The sequence below is a fragment of the Podarcis melisellensis genome (assembly GCF_964234715.1).
Source record: "Podarcis melisellensis genome assembly, chromosome: 2".
In the NCBI taxonomy this organism is placed as follows: domain Eukaryota; kingdom Metazoa; phylum Chordata; class Lepidosauria; order Squamata; family Lacertidae; genus Podarcis; species Podarcis melisellensis.
This window is the reverse complement of record NC_138529.1, coordinates 93581552-93597074: the sequence shown is the minus strand read 5'-3', so window position 1 is coordinate 93597074 and position 15523 is coordinate 93581552. Positions and strand designations below refer to the sequence as shown.

Below are 15523 nucleotides of genomic sequence, written 5' to 3'. Positions count from 1 at the left end.
ACATAGACTCATAGACTTGGATACAGGATTCTTTTGCCCAACCTGGGACTCAAACTCTGAGATGGAAGAGGTTCATGCTCTACCAACTAAGCTATCTGAAAAAGCTTATCAGTCACCACTCTTCTTGAAATGAAGCTAAACCACAATCAGGTGCACACTTTTTGCAAATAAATCCCACTGAATTCAGCTAAATTTAGTTTTGAGAAATCATTCCCAAAATCAGGCTGGTAAGGATGGATTGACCTGTACTTTTACTGCTCTCACATTTTTGTGTGTGTTTGGTGCTCTAGACAAGGTACATGTTCTAAGGTTCATCTGCAGTAATGCATTTAATGATATCCTACCTCTCAGAAGAATCAGCCACTTTAACTGCTTTTTGTTATCATGGCATCTGTTAGGAGATTACTAAACTGTCTGTAAGTGAACCCTTTAACAACCCTACCCTGTATGTTGAAACAACATGGAAATCTACTTGTATTTGTGGTGGCTGCTTTAGAAAGTATGTAGAGGCAATGTTATTTATTTCTTTCCTTGATCATTTTTAAACGGCTTTATGGCTCATATTACATAAGATATGGGCCCAATTAAAGCTTCAGAGTAAGAGTTGCAATTTAGAAAACCGTTGATATGCTGCCATGACATTGTTCTTTTATTATTTTTTGGTTTGAGCTTTAAGAGAGGCTGTGTAATATGCTGGGAGCTGCATTCCTTGTAACACCAGATGCCAGTTTCAGATACTGAACTTAAAGGCCTTCAATGGCCTGTTCTTGGCAGATACTCAATTCTTGTGACTAATATCTGCCTGTACAGATTGCTAGGCAATTCTACTGCGTTTCATTGAATTCTAGCAAGAACTATAGTCATTTACACAGGGGACTTGTTGACTATATCTGTTAAGTCATTAATTGTGAGTTAGGATGGCCATAAAAGCCTAGATGATGGACTGGTATTTTATGGAGAGAGTAGTCCAGGTGGTGTGGTTTGATATTTTACATCCTTTTCAGCATTCTGACTCGAGTCAATGAAAAAGTGCGTCTGCAGTCTGTTTAAAACAAATCTGTCAATAAGCAAACAATACAGCTAGAAGCTGCCCGAGTGTTTGTTACACTTTGACCCTTTCCATTGATCTCAGTCTCCCAGGTTTGAAACGATTCTTAAAGGCTTTCAGAGAAAGGCTATTTAAGCTGCAAGCATTTCCTAAATGTTTAGCCGGTACTGTTACACAGTTTTATTATTTCAACAATCTAAGTGCTCTCTTAATGTCAAAATTATAAAATGCCGTGAAATTATTTGAGTCGCACGTGCTATAGTTACTGGCTGGCAAGAGCACATGTGGAAACACCTGCCAGCTTAACCTGTCTGACACTATGAGCAGTGATAGCAGCAACAGTTTGTTTCCCAGCTCCTACTAGGCCCATACCATTTCAGCAATGGCGGCAGACTGCCTGAGTTGAGTTCCCTGTTCTGTATCGGGGAGGGCAAAGGAAACACTTTTTTGGATTGCAGTTGTTGCTTTTCAGAAAACCACCTTCTGTGTGTAAGGGTTTGCTGGAGATAAGAATTCAGCAGGAATGGGAAGTTAATCTGGACCCCTGTTTTGGAATTTTCAAAGTGGTTTGGAGCGGCATTTACCTCAGCATTATCTTCTAGAATGATGAGCCCAAGCGACTTTGTATTCCCCCTCCCTTGTTTATCTGTTTGTGTACAGGGTGGGAGCGAGAGGTCTTTTAGTGGGTGGCAGTTTGAGCAAAACCATGAAGGTGGAGACAGATTAAGCCAGTCATTCTTAAATTTCATTAAAACCCATGCAGCAAGTTAGTCAAAGCTTGAATTCCATGAGGCGAAAGTGTGACCTCTGGAGTGTGACCAGCCCCATGATTTTGCTCAAACTAAATGAGACACATGATATTTCTTTATTTGTCTTTTTAAAATATATTTCATTGCTCTACTTTTGTACTTCTTACTAAACTTATGATTTGAATTTATGTTGTCTAGGATAGCAGGGGAAGCATCTTGACTGGGGACTTTGAGAGAACAATAACAAGCCATGGAGGACAAAGAAGCACTTTGCTGTAAACAAATGGAGGCAAGACATGCTTCTTTCAGATGTAAACATTTCTACAAGAATTAAAAACACACAAAACCCTACAGCTTCTCTTTGAAATCTTCCACAAGTATAAAACTATGCTTTTGATACTGTGTTCCCACATGAAAATCCATGGATGCAAAACTGTAAAAAGTGTATAAATAAAAACCTTATCTCCCCAAATTATTATTCACCCCCTCACAAGTATAGCTAGAACAGATAAGGAGAAACCTATGGCTGCTTGTATTATGAGCTGAGGACATGACCTCTAATCCTTTAATTACACAACATATAATTAACTACATATTAAAATTAGTAAGCACTAATTTCCTGCTGTCTGTACAGCCAATTGCAGAGTAAAAAGATTTTCCAATATATTTTGGTAGCATAAGTTCATAATTTGATTGCAGCACTAGTTGGTCAGTCCTTGGCACATGAAAATATAATAAAAATATTTTGTATGTTGAATGGTTGCTTCTAGTTATTACTCATACCTCTAATTCTAGCTCCTCTCTGTCCATTTCTTGATGAATGCCTCCCATATAATCATTTGGGTCATAGTATTCGTGCCCTGATGAATGCCTGGGAAAATAAAGCACAGTTTAGGTTATCACTCCCTATTCTAATTAACATATTAATCCTCCCCCAGCCTCATGGCAGATCATCACTAACATGTCACACATACATCAAGAATGATGCGCTGCAGGTGATCAATGGTGTTGAGGACGTAAGCTCATTAAACAACAGAGAAAACAAATATTTATTTTTTAAAATACACTGTCTCGCTGCCTTAACATATTGGCCAACCAGGCAGAGCTGCCCACTAGAGAGACAGAGAGGAACATTTGTCAAAGACAGGTGATGGAATGAAAAAATGCTGTGGAGGTAAAGCTTGGGGGTGGCATGATGGACCCATGAAGGGGAAAAAATGAGGGCCAGAAAAAGAGGGATGGCAGAATAAGTATTAGCACACACATTTTATTATTCAGGGTAGTGGTCATAGGTTCCCATGTTACACCTGAGCACAGGCTCCACACTTCTACTACTTCCACTGAGAAAACTCAGGGGGGAAACATACAGGCTGGTTTCCTAGCAACCACCTTTCCACGCGCCCTCTTATCACCTCAGGAACAGGAAAATATGCCAACATCCATCCTCCAATTCCCTCTGCTTCGGAGGTGGAGGGGAACCACAGTGAGCATGCGAGAAAAGAACGGTAACTTAATTAATAATTATTCTTTTTTCTTTTCTTTTTTTAAAAGCTGTCCTCAGAAAAGCAATATGGATACTGCACAATAATATCATGAGAACATGACCCCCGGTGCCTAATCTCTGACAGAAATTGTACCAATATTTCACCTTCCCAATCCCGAGCTTTGTAGCACATGCTCATTTGCCTGATTTCTGATTGTGAAAATAATGTTTTGTCTTTAATAATGATGTAAGGTGTTTTTTTTTTAAATGGATATATATTTATACGCAGAGGAAGTGGGCAACCAGGTTTTAATTCTGCTTTCAAAATATGAGAACTTGGGATGATAACTCAGTGAAATTGACTGTCAACAGGTCCACAGTTGTCAAAAAGAAGCAATGTATAGTTAACATCTGGAATTCACTTCGTTGGGATATGGAGACGGCTATAGATGACGTTAAAAAGAACTAGGTAAATTCATTAGGCATCATAACAAAAGAAAACGAGTCTCTATGTTCAAGGATTCTATCTTTCTGAATACCAGACGTTGAGGACCATCTTCTCAAGTAGATTGAGGGGCTCCAACATGACATCTTGATGTTCTATCTGCATGGGTGATTTATTCACAGAAGACTCAAGCAGTTGGGATCCGTCTCTGCATGTGATGGGGGCCTAAGCTACCCAGTACTCTACAATTACTGGCACTTCACTCTGCTATCAGCCTCCCCCAATTGGGTGCCCTACAGATATTTTGGACTACAGCTCCCATCAGCCACTTCCCAGCAGTGTGGAAGGAGTCCAAGGGGGAGTGGCCACATTCTTAGGCTGAAACCATGTTGAAGCAAGAACACTATCCAAAGCTCCATTGGAAAGTCCTTCTTTTATTTCATTGCCAGTGCATGCACAAAAGTGGAGGTTGCTTTTTACCACTCATGCACCATCCTATCAGCAATGTCATGGCCAGTTTCTGTGAACAAGATGGGAAGAGTTCCATCACAAACGGCACTCCACATTTCTTGTGGGAGAAAATGATTCCTGTACTATCAGTATAGGTGGACTTGCAAATACGTAAAGGGGTGTGTGTGTGTGTATAACTTGCTAATATAGAAGTTTCAGACTCCCATTAACAGTAATTAAAAATTGATTTTAAAAATTCCTTGACAACATTTTAAAGAAAGATCAGCCCTACAGAACGGCTTATTTGTGTAACATTGCCACCGGATTATAATAAAAGGTAATTAATACACTGAAAGAGAATGTAGTGGCTCCTAGCAATCTGCAATTTATGGCCACCATTAAAAAACGGATAAGATTGAACAGCAGCACTGTAAACAGGTAGTAAAGAGCACTGCCAGACACATACGCCATAATCCAGATTTTAGGGGGAAGACCTGCAGCCCAAAAGGTCCCAGGTCCAATCCTTGGTTTTTCTAGTTGGGAGACCCAAGGCATCAGGCCTGGGAAATTTCTCTGCTGGAGACCCTGGAAAGCCATTGCTGCGGGCCAGAGTTCTAAGAAACTCTGTATTTATCTGAGGGTTCACTCAGCCTTTTCCTCCTCATCTAAAGGCATATAGAGACTTGGCATAATTGCGTATGAAAACTTAGAAGTGAGCAGGTAGCCTCATAGCATTTTATTTTTAATTGTCTTGTTCATTTGGTTTCTCATTCACAATGCCAATGGGCCTGCAATTTCTCAACAGTCAAAGTTACTGCACTGATTCCACCATTTCGTGAAACTGGTTGAACATGTGGGACACAGACGAAAAAATTGCAGTGCTGAGTGTTCCCTGCCACTAGATCTGCCTAATCCCAGTTTTCCATTTTTCCTTCCAGCAGTCAGCATTCTGTGGCCATTGAGCATGCTCAGTCCTACTGGGGTCCCTCCCTTCTTCCTTAGAGTGCCCCTGCCTAAATATTTTTTTTGTACTTGGTTCCCCTATGTCTGCTGATACCCGCTTCTTGTGTCTGGGCAATGTCACTTTGGCAATAGCACTCACAGACTGAACATCAGAATTAGAGTGGATGGTTGCATAAAATCTTGCAGATATTTCAGTCCTAATGTTTTTGCTCCTGAAAATGGCAGTTTAGATCTTCATAATGATGTATGGTCGTTGTATATTTTCATCCCAAGTGTATGAAATCTAGCCCCAGTGCTTCATTGCTTCAGTGTTTACTGCCTTTTAATGTAGCGAGGTACTTACTCCTCAGGTAAGAGATATGGATCCAGTACTGAAACTGGTGGGGTAGGTGAGCTCATCTTGGTAAGAGCCATGATGTGTTCAAAGGTGATGTCAGTCTGGGTGCCCATATCCACCAGGAGACATTCATGAGAGGGGCTGAAGATTTTGCTGCGCGGCGCTCTCCTTAGAACCTGAACCACGATGGGATCTTTAGCTGTTTTGAAGGCTTCTACTGCTTGGTCATGGGTTGCTTTAGATAAATCTTTTCCATTTACCTGTGAGGGAAGAGGAAGAAAGGTGAGTCTCGTTTATCTAGCGTTCCCTTCATGTAAAACCATTCATGACATGAGCTTCGTTTTTGTACGTGCTACTTGAAAGTAAGGCTGGAGCTCTGGATCACCTAACTCTAACCTGCTGTGCATTACCAATGAGAAAGAACAGCAAGTAGTTCATAGTGGGTGGTTAAATTTCTGCGGAACAAGCGACCACCTTTTGGCAACTTCAGAAAGTCACAGCCCGATTCACTTCTATTTGAAATCAGTTCAGGGAGAGTGTGGGCATAAAAGAAAAAGAAAAAGTTCAGGATATTGGACAAAGCTCTTATTGCACTGTTGGGCACATCATCAAAGGCTCATAGTTTTAAACTGTATTATCACAGGGGCTTTGTTATAGCTCTGATCTACAGAAGAAGAACATGATACAGGAAGCAAAAGTGGCTACATCCATGAATCCACTAATAAACTCTTCAACTCCCTTCGCAACCTTGGGAATGCATTTCCTGACTGCTGAACACAGGCTTTTTAAATGTTTAAAGTTATTCCCATCCCCTGAGCTGCTACTTGTAATACTGACTATATAAAAAACAGTTCCCATGGAGCAGAGAATGGGCCTAGAACCATAAGGTGAAGTCCTACTGCTGAAAGTAAGCTGATGGTATCCAGACAAGACAGTAATCTCTGCCAAAACTTTAGGCCTTCTGCAGGTCCTTCATTTTGGCATGAATGTTTCCTAAGGCTGCAGTTGTACGGAGGTTGGGATAAAGCAAAATGCAAAGGTGATTTAGCTGCCTTATCCTATGCCCTGCTAGATTTGAGCTGGCGAGGTTCAAGTGAGGAAGAAGGAATGATCTTGCATTCTTCTGTCTGCTTGCCTGTTAAAAAATTAATGGTTTTGATGCTTTCCCTCCTATTTGAAACAACGAGAGAGAAAAGGGAGGGAGAGGTTTAGACCTGCTCAGAAACCTCCAACCCAGGTGTGAAGGCATGTCAAGATGACTGGGAGGCCTTGGGAGCTATGACATGCTCCTAGGGAACCCATTTTTGGCACCTCCAGTGTAAGAGCAGCAATGTCAATTGGGCCAGAGCTTTGGAAGAGCTAGGTGTGTCAGAGAGGTTGGTTCCAGGGGTGGCACGTCTCATTTCGCCACTTGAGACAAAACAATAAGTACTGCCTTGTCCTGCCACTGCCGACATGGGAGCTGCTTCTCCACCACGAGGGTGCCACCTTGGAGGCTTCCAGCTGCCTGAGGCAGTGGCCTCATCCCACCCAATGGCTGGGCTGGCCCTGATTGACTCTAGCACTGGATCTCTGCTGTGTCTCTGATGCTGGAGGGATAGATCCAATGTACTGTTTGGCCTCTGGGACACACAAGATTGAGAAATGATGTAGAAAGAATAGTAATATTATTCCTACATCATTTAATAATATTCTGTAATAATATATTTACATCTTTTGTAAGCAGCCTGTTTAAACTACTGAAATACTGTTTCCTTTATTTTAAATATCATCTTATCCTATTTTCAGTTTATTTTCTAAAACATTCTTCCACACCTATCTTGCCTCTCAAGTCCATTTTGTATAACAAAGCAGTTTGTTTTGCAGATGTTATACACACACTTAATCTTTAGTGTAAATGCACGGAAGAGATATTCACCTGGAGCAGCTAAGTATCACAATCTGCTAAGTACCCTCAGACGTGGCTCAGCCATCTGGATAAAGTGATGTCAACACAACACTCTTGGCTCTACAGCCTTTCCCAATTGATTTTGAAAGGATCTAAGGCTCCTTATCCCAAATTATTTCCATATGCTTTTTGTCCAGCATGCATTACATGGGTTTCCCCCCTTCTTTGGGATAAACTGAAATCCACTGTGTCATTTTCACTGCAACTTATAGGTAGCCTCAGGCAATCTGTCATACTTGATAAAAATTAATTTGTATCCCCCATCTCTGAAACAAGAGAAACACCTGCACCAATATTAGTGTAGAAAAGGCCCTTCCATTTGTGAAACCAAATTACCACTGGAAACTCCCCGCTTCTCACCCTGCCCCCACTTGCAGGGATTGTCTAGGGTAGAATATGACATTGTGCTATGGTGAATGTGCTGGGGGAAATGATTTCCCCTGGCTGTTCTGAGGGCTCTCCTGACACCCCAAGAGGCAATTTCAGGGGTTGGGAAAGGGTAGAAATCCCTATTGCACAAGTGGGATCCCTTGCACAGTGCTTGCACCAATGGGAACCTGCCCCAAGTTGTTGTTTTTTTAAAAGCCATTGCTATATCCTCCAGTACCTGACCACTGCAATGCTTGACCACTGCTGACCTATGTCTGAAAGCAAATAAATAAACCACCCTCGGCTGCCCAAAAGCCTTATGCTTTCTCAAACGACCTTTCCCCGTTGCTGTCCCTTATGGCTTTACCTTTCCAAAAAGGAAGGAAAAAAAGAAATCCACCTTTCTCCCTTCTGTCAAATCCCTTCCCAAACTCATCTTTGGCACAATGCCGTAGTCCTTTTCCCCTATGGAAACTAAGCCTTCATGTGTGCAACTCAACTGAAACCAGATCCTCCTTCTGTCTTCCTTCCTTCCTGTTGAACTTTGGCCCTTGGGTCTAGGACCTGCCTTTCTGCTGCAATTCTGTAGAGTGCCATGCACAGTGACTGCATATTATAAATTAACAACCTGTCGCAGCCATCCTGGGATGTTAACCACGATTGTAGTGCCAGGCGATTCACAAGCTCGCTGCATCTGGTTCAAAGCACAGGCTTCCTACATTATATCCAACTTTGTTCTGGTCATTCAAGTGGAAGCTGTCACTGATGACCTCACGGGATCACATGGTCAGGTTGATAAGCGTGTATCTACAGACCCAAAGTTCTCTATATAAATAAACTTACAAGAACTGTTGTCCACTCTTAACTACCATTGCCATTGCCTTATTTTTCAATTTGGGGTAAGGGGGATTTATTATATTGATGGTATGGTAAGCACAAGAGCAGTGATAGGGAAACCTGTGCCCCCCCCAGATGTTGTTGGTCAACAAATGTCATTGTCCTTGGCCATTGGGGGCAGCGCTGTCTGGGGAAGGTGAGAGTTGGAGTCCCAACACTGTCTGGAGGGTCACAGGGTCCTCATTCCTGAACTTGAAGCATCCACTCATAACAGAAAGGAATTTAAAACAAAACTTCCACTATCCTAAAGCTATTATGCAAATCTAGCATGCACCTGTATATTGTATGCATCTTCTCACTACAGAGTTGGGAAAGGTTCAGAAAAGAGAAACCCAAATGAGCAAGGGGGTGTAGCAACTTCCCTAGGAGGAAAGTTTACAACATTGGCACCTCTTTAGTTTTGAGAAAAGGTGAGTAAGAACATGATAGAGGTGTATAGAACTATGCAAGGTTTGGGTAAGTGGATAGAGAATGGCCCCAACTTTTCAAATGTTAAAATGGGGCTTAAAACCCCATTAGTTTCAAGTCGCCTTTTCTTAATTAAGCCTGTGATTAAAAAGACCTATTCCATTTCTAACTGGCCTCTTTTAAACTGTCACTTTTTAAAAGTTAGCATTTTTCTTAATGATACATATGCTGCCTTGGATAGTCTACACTCCCCAAAACAGCTTATGAACAGTTTTATAAGTAAATAAATGAGTTTCATGGCAGATTTTTGTTCTAAACTTATATGATATCTAACAAGAATGCCCTGTAGTAAGTGGTTTTGTTGACTTTAGGGTCACTTCTGTTATTTTAAAAGAAAGAAAAAAGCTGGATCTTCTCAAGTCAATATGGCCATATAAAATCAAATAATGGCTTTGTATGAAGAAACACCTGGTTCCTTCACTTTTACAGTCAACCCAAATTGATCATAAAGCTTCCATATATGGACTGGATGCCCACAGAGTAGTGAATTTGCATCAGGCTGAAGCAGGCTATGTATCTGACGCTGTGCGGTACATCAAAAGCCTTGTTCTGTTAGCTACTCAAAGCATGGGTGGTGTGCTTGGGGAGGAAATACATTCTTCTGTTCTCTTTTATAAACAAGAGTTTATTTATAGAGAACGTGTAGCACAATAGATCTGAAAGGGACCGAGTGCAAGACAGCTACAAGAGAGCAGATTTATGCAGAAAAGTAACTTGAGATCAAAGCAGGCATCACAAATTTTGCTTCTGGCATTAATTTTTAAGACATCTATGTTCACACCTCTGTTTCAAGATGCACACAACTCAACGTAGGAAAAATTACCTGCTTCAGACTCTTGGTAAGGCCTGGCATTAGAAGTTAACTTCACTGTGAAACTGGCACATGTGGAAAATGGTAAGCCTGCTTTCAAGTTGAATGGGTGCCATCTTAAGACAGGAGTCTGCACACCTATACCTTGACAAAGGAGCATCTAAAGTGCTCAAGCTGCTACTACTAGTGATTTTTTCCCCTAGCTCAATGATATCACTCAAACCAGGCTTAACACAGTACTTTTAATTAAAGTGCGTGGCAATTATCTATTTTGCAGACTAAAGATGTTTCACTGTCCAAATGCCTTATTTATTCTTGGACAGTTGGAAGCAACATGATGATCTATAGTACCTTTGTAACATCTTTGGCATTATTGCAGTGTCGACATCAATTAAGGAAGAAGGGGGCTTGTAATATTCCTGTCTAATGTCGGGTGTATGCCAGATCTCACTCCAATAAATGTTACAAGCATTATTAATCAGAGATTGATGAATCATCCTTTTTGCCACACTTCATTGGCCAGATCCTGAATGCCTATCAGTTACTTCAGTGGAGATGAATTAATTTATATCAGCTAGCATTGTAAACATTACGACTACGGCCGTTTCTAGCCAGGGGAATTACTAAAAATCACACTGCAAGGAGGAAGCCTTATTGAAGGTGCATATCTGAAGTAAAATGGCTGCAAACCACTAAGAATCAACACACCTTATACAACAAATTTGAGAACAGATGTTCCTGACGAAAAGGGATAACATGGGTTTCAGGCTCCTTTTCCGCTCAGAAATTAACTAGTGCTTCTGATCAGTTTCAGGATTTACATTCACATATCTAAAATAAAGGGACGCAGGTGGCGCTGTGGTCTAAACCACAGAGTCTAGGGCTTGCCGATCAGAAGGTTGGCAGTTTGAATCCCCATGACAGGGTGAGCTCCCGTTGTTCGGTCCCAGCTCCTGCCCACCTAGCAGTTTGAAAGCACGTCAAGTGCAAGTATATAAATAGGTACCGCTCTGGCGGGAAGGTAAACAGTGTTTCCATGCGCTGCTCCGGTTCGCCAGAAGCGGTTTAGTCATGCTGGCCACATGACCCGGACGCTGTCTGTGGATGAATGCTGGCTCCCTCGGCCTATAGAGCGAGATGAGTGCGCAACCCCACAGTTGTCCGCGACTGGAACTGACGGTCAGGGGTACCTTTACCCAACATAAGTGTCAGGGGCTCAGGAGCAGAGGCACAGGAGAGGGAGGAAATGGAGAGCGAGGGGGAGGAATCCGAGGGGAGCATAAGCGATGACAGTGGTCCGAGGAATTCCCTGAGTCTCTCCAGCGAATCGGAAGATTCACAGAAGGGGGCGCCCATGGCCAGAGCAAGGGGGGTGCCTAGGGGGACACCCCAGGAAGAAGGGGCCAGAGGGGATTCAGAGAGCAGCAGTTGGAAATCAGGACCAGCTTCCCCACCAGAGCGCAGTGGGGGGGAGGAGTCCCAGGTATCGGGATCAGGCTGCTCACCACCAGCGAGAGGAGATGAGTCAGGATTGACCACGCCTCCATCGGAGAGCACGGAAACGGTCGAGAGGAAGGTTAGAGGCTGGGCGCGCGTGCCAAGTTCAAATGTACAGGCGAGCGGCACAGCAGGTAGCCCGGATAGGGAGCCAGGTCCTAAAGCCCGCCGGAAGGAGGGACAAGAGTCAGGGGGGTCAGCGTCAGAAGAGTCCAGAAAGGAGGAGACCCCGGGGGGCAGAAGGACCCAGAGGAGGAAAGAACAACGGAAGAGGTGGAGTAAGGCTAGAGTCTTAAACTGGTGTACAGGGGGCGGAGACTCAGACGGAGCTTCGCCGGTCTAGGTTCTAGACGTAGAGCTGCACGCTGCGGCTTGTAAATGGAAACTGAACTTCAATAAAGACTTTTGTACATTACAACCGGCTAGCATTGGTCCTCTGTGAGCTGGGACCTGGAGGCAGCTCTGACAATAAGTCTTTCTGTTTTCCTGCCTGCTGCAATTAAAATGCTCAAAATGACCTTAAGCACAATCCCTTCTCTACTTGGTCTGGGCCTCTGCATCTATACAGGGCAAAGCATTTATTCTCTAGATTTTGCAGAGGGCTGTTGCACCCCATCTACAAAAGTAACGACTCCATCCCCTTGCTAGCCTTTTCAAACTTTTTTTTAAAAAATGAATGATGGCAAGGAGAAATAATAAGAAGTGAAAATTCTATGTCCGTTCTCTATTTGGCAGTTCTTGCTCCTGTGCTTGTCTGCACAGGTGAGGGGAAGCATCCAGCTGCCCTTAGCCTTCAACTGTCTGCAGCAATAGAGCAGTGCATGAAGACAGTCATGCTCTTTGCACAAAGGCTAGTAGGGCAGGGATACTTGGCATCATCCCTCCTCCAGTGTTGATGAACACGGCAGCAACAATGCCCAAATAGGACTACAGTAAGTGAAAGTCATTAGTAGATGGTAGGACTCTGAAAGTGAGAAGAATTGCTGAACATCTTTCGATATGAGTAGAAATTCTCATTTTAAAAGGCTAGCTCTCTTACTCAACAACCCCAGAACCCAATAGAGAGAGACTGAAGTTCCTGATTTGAAATATATGACAGCTCCATTCACAAATCAGGAAGTTTCGCTTTACTATTACACACTTTTTGGTACTTTTATGGCTAGGCATCCATAGTTGTCTCACTGTGAAAATGGAGTCTGGTGGCAGCAGAAGTTGAGAGAAGAGGAGTGGGAGAGGTAAAAATCAGAACAAGGAGTTGGGATTGGAAGTGGTTCTTGAACAAAGAATGGATTTTGTTGTTAGATGCCTTTTGAGTAAGAAAGGAGGATAAGAAGAGTATTAGAAGAGTTCTGCTCTTCTGTCCACATACTGGCCAGCCAGATACTTAGGAGAAGCCAACAAGCAGAATATGTGTGCAAGAGCCCTCTTCTGCCTGTGATCAACAATTGGCATTTCACTGGAGTGTGTGTATAAAGTCATCAAATAGCTCTGTAATGCTAATTAGAATAGACTAGGTTATTCCAAGCACATCTATTCAAAACACGAATTCCAATGATACCGAGGGAATTCATTTCCATGCCAGCATAATTAATATTTCAGCTTTAAGAACCAGTACACCACAGTAGTCACAGTATTGATTATAGATCTGGAAAGCCTTGTCCCAAATCTCTGCTCAGATGTGACACTCATGTGTGGCCTTTGTCCAGCAGTGACTCAGACAGAGACACAGAAATGTAGATGCTGAAGGCTCATGCACATGAGATCCATGAATCTGGGCCTCCAGTTACTACAGCATTATTTAAATGCTCATTCTAAATGTGATTTAAATTAATTTGGCTGTTTTTAACTAGGTTTTTATTTTTATTACTTTAGATTTTATGACTATGTTTTTTAAAAGTTCCATGCAGCCTTGAGTCCCAACTTGGGAGAAAGACAGGATATAAATACATTAAACAAACAAACAAACACCCCACATCCCAGCACTATCAAGGGGCTGACCTACTTGCCTCCACAGAGCTGATACATTAACCCAGGCAATGTGCCTGATGCAAGCTGATGGACAGACAACAGATTTTTAGGCTCCAGGCCAGACAGTTGCCCCTTTAAGGTTCTCCACTAGGCAGCAAGGGAAGCATAAAAGGACTCAGCTGAGGGGTCCAGGACCATAAAATGGCTCAGTTGTGCCTTATGTTCCTTGGAACAAATAGTCTGCTTTGTGTGCTCTGTCCAGGGTTCTGAAAAGTCTACCACTGACCTCCCTTCTTTCCAGGAACCCCTCATTTTAGCTGTGATCCTGCCACTCTGCTTCCCGCCAGTACTGAACAATTTGCACCCTTCTGAGATGTCCATGGAATCTGCTGTACCAAGATAGACACAGTAATAATATCCCAGCCTAAGCTTGCTCACAAGGCTGCTGTAAAGTAAAAATACAGCTCTGATCTCCTTGGAAGAAGGGCAGAATACATACAATAAATAAGCACTTAATGATTTGTCAGTTCTAAATTAAAGGTGAACAACAAAGAGTCTTGTGGCACCTTAAGGACTAACAGATTTATTGTGTCATGTTTTGTGGTGTTGTGGCTTTCAAAAGGCCTCTGCCACAATAAATTTATTCTCTACAGTGCCACAAGGCTGCTGTTTTTGTTGCAACTGACTACCACAGCTGCCTCTCTGAAACGCTTCTTTTCTAGCAGACATGATCCATTGCACATCACCAGACAGTGTTCAGACTTCCCAGCCTGGTACAACTCCCTTGCCTCAGATGACCATAAGGCAGACCTATAGGCTGCCCCAACTACACCCTCCAGAGAAAAAGAAAAGATTAAATACAGAGAGGCGTTGAGCTGTCCTGCAAGGAGGAGACAGGCACATAGTGGTATGGGGTTGAGAGTGCAAAATAGGCTAATAGAGGTGGGACGCAGATAAGCGTGGAGGAAATAGTGAATACAGATGAGATGACGCTGAAGCGAAATCTGTGGTGGTCCAGAGACCAGATGCTTTGAAGTGTAGAGGGAAAAAGGGAGCTCTAGAATGAGAGGGGAAGAGAGAGTTAACAGGAGCTAAAAAGAAAAGGCTGGGCTAAAAATGTGTCAAAAATGCATCCCTGCAGCTGACAAAGCAGTACAGCCTTCTTAAATTAACATGAATGTAAAAGAGGCTTTCAGAGTGCTCTAAGCTGTGCATCCCTAATCTAGTGTGTGCATTCAACCTGAGAGGAAAGTATTTCTGTTTTACCCCACACATTGTGTAAGCACTTGGTGCTGACTGCAGCTGCAAAAATGTAAGACAAGGCACGCTCAATTTTGGCCTGGTCAAATTAAATACCATTAACTCGCCCTCTTGAGCACATTACAATTTGTACAGCTGTAAAATTAAGCCCAATTTAATGTTTTCTGTTAGTAAGAGAAATGCTGATTGTGTCCAAAGTTTTATTATTTACAATAAACGAAATGTGCAAATTCCAATGCCCGAGGTTTAGTACTGATCTTTTCTTTACAAGACTAAGCAATTAGGGTGACAAAGCAATCAGAGTTAAAGCATATCAAAACAACCCATGTTATATCGAGTGTAACATTGCTAAAGATAGCTGTTCGCTGTTAAGCAGAAAAAGCACTTAAGTAACACAGCCTCTAAAGTGATTGTAAACTTTAGAAAGCATCGTCAGGCCATGTTGAAAGGTGAATCATCGCAGTAACTGGTCAGGGCTAACTTTTGTGGAATATATGGGATTCACAGTATAAACATTAGGATATGTCTCATACTTATCCCACTTTTGGTGCTCATACGGCAGGAGTGAAGAGACTCAGGCCAGGGGGCCAAATACTTCACTGTTTGGCCGCTGGGACCTTTCCCTGACCACACCTTTCCCAGTGGTCACACCCTCTCCCTGAATTTGCATAGCTGGAACATGTACCTGAACTGTGTTAATGCCTTTGCTTGCCTAAAAGGAGGGTGGAGAAGATGGCTGTGCTGTGTGTAGCAACCTCAGACTTTGGGATGGCTGGAACATAACCTGCTGCAAGAGTCACATCTATTGCCCTGCCCACTTTTGCACAAAG

At 42.7% G+C, this 15523-nt stretch overlaps 1 protein-coding gene across 3 annotated transcripts in view; it reads right to left on the bottom strand.

Annotated features, from left to right (window-relative positions):
* The window catches only part of PDZRN3 (PDZ domain containing ring finger 3), a 177050-nt gene that overhangs the window by 18271 nt on the left and 143256 nt on the right, over positions 1 to 15523 (bottom strand). For all 3 annotated transcript variants that reach the window (XM_081901455.1, XM_081901456.1, XM_081901457.1), the window contains 2 exons: positions 5482 to 5735; positions 2581 to 2668 (listed from right to left, as the gene is read on the bottom strand). In XM_081901455.1, the coding sequence (XP_081757581.1) occupies positions 2581 to 2668; positions 5482 to 5735 (342 nt within the window). The remainder of the gene's footprint in view (positions 1 to 2580; positions 2669 to 5481; positions 5736 to 15523) is intronic.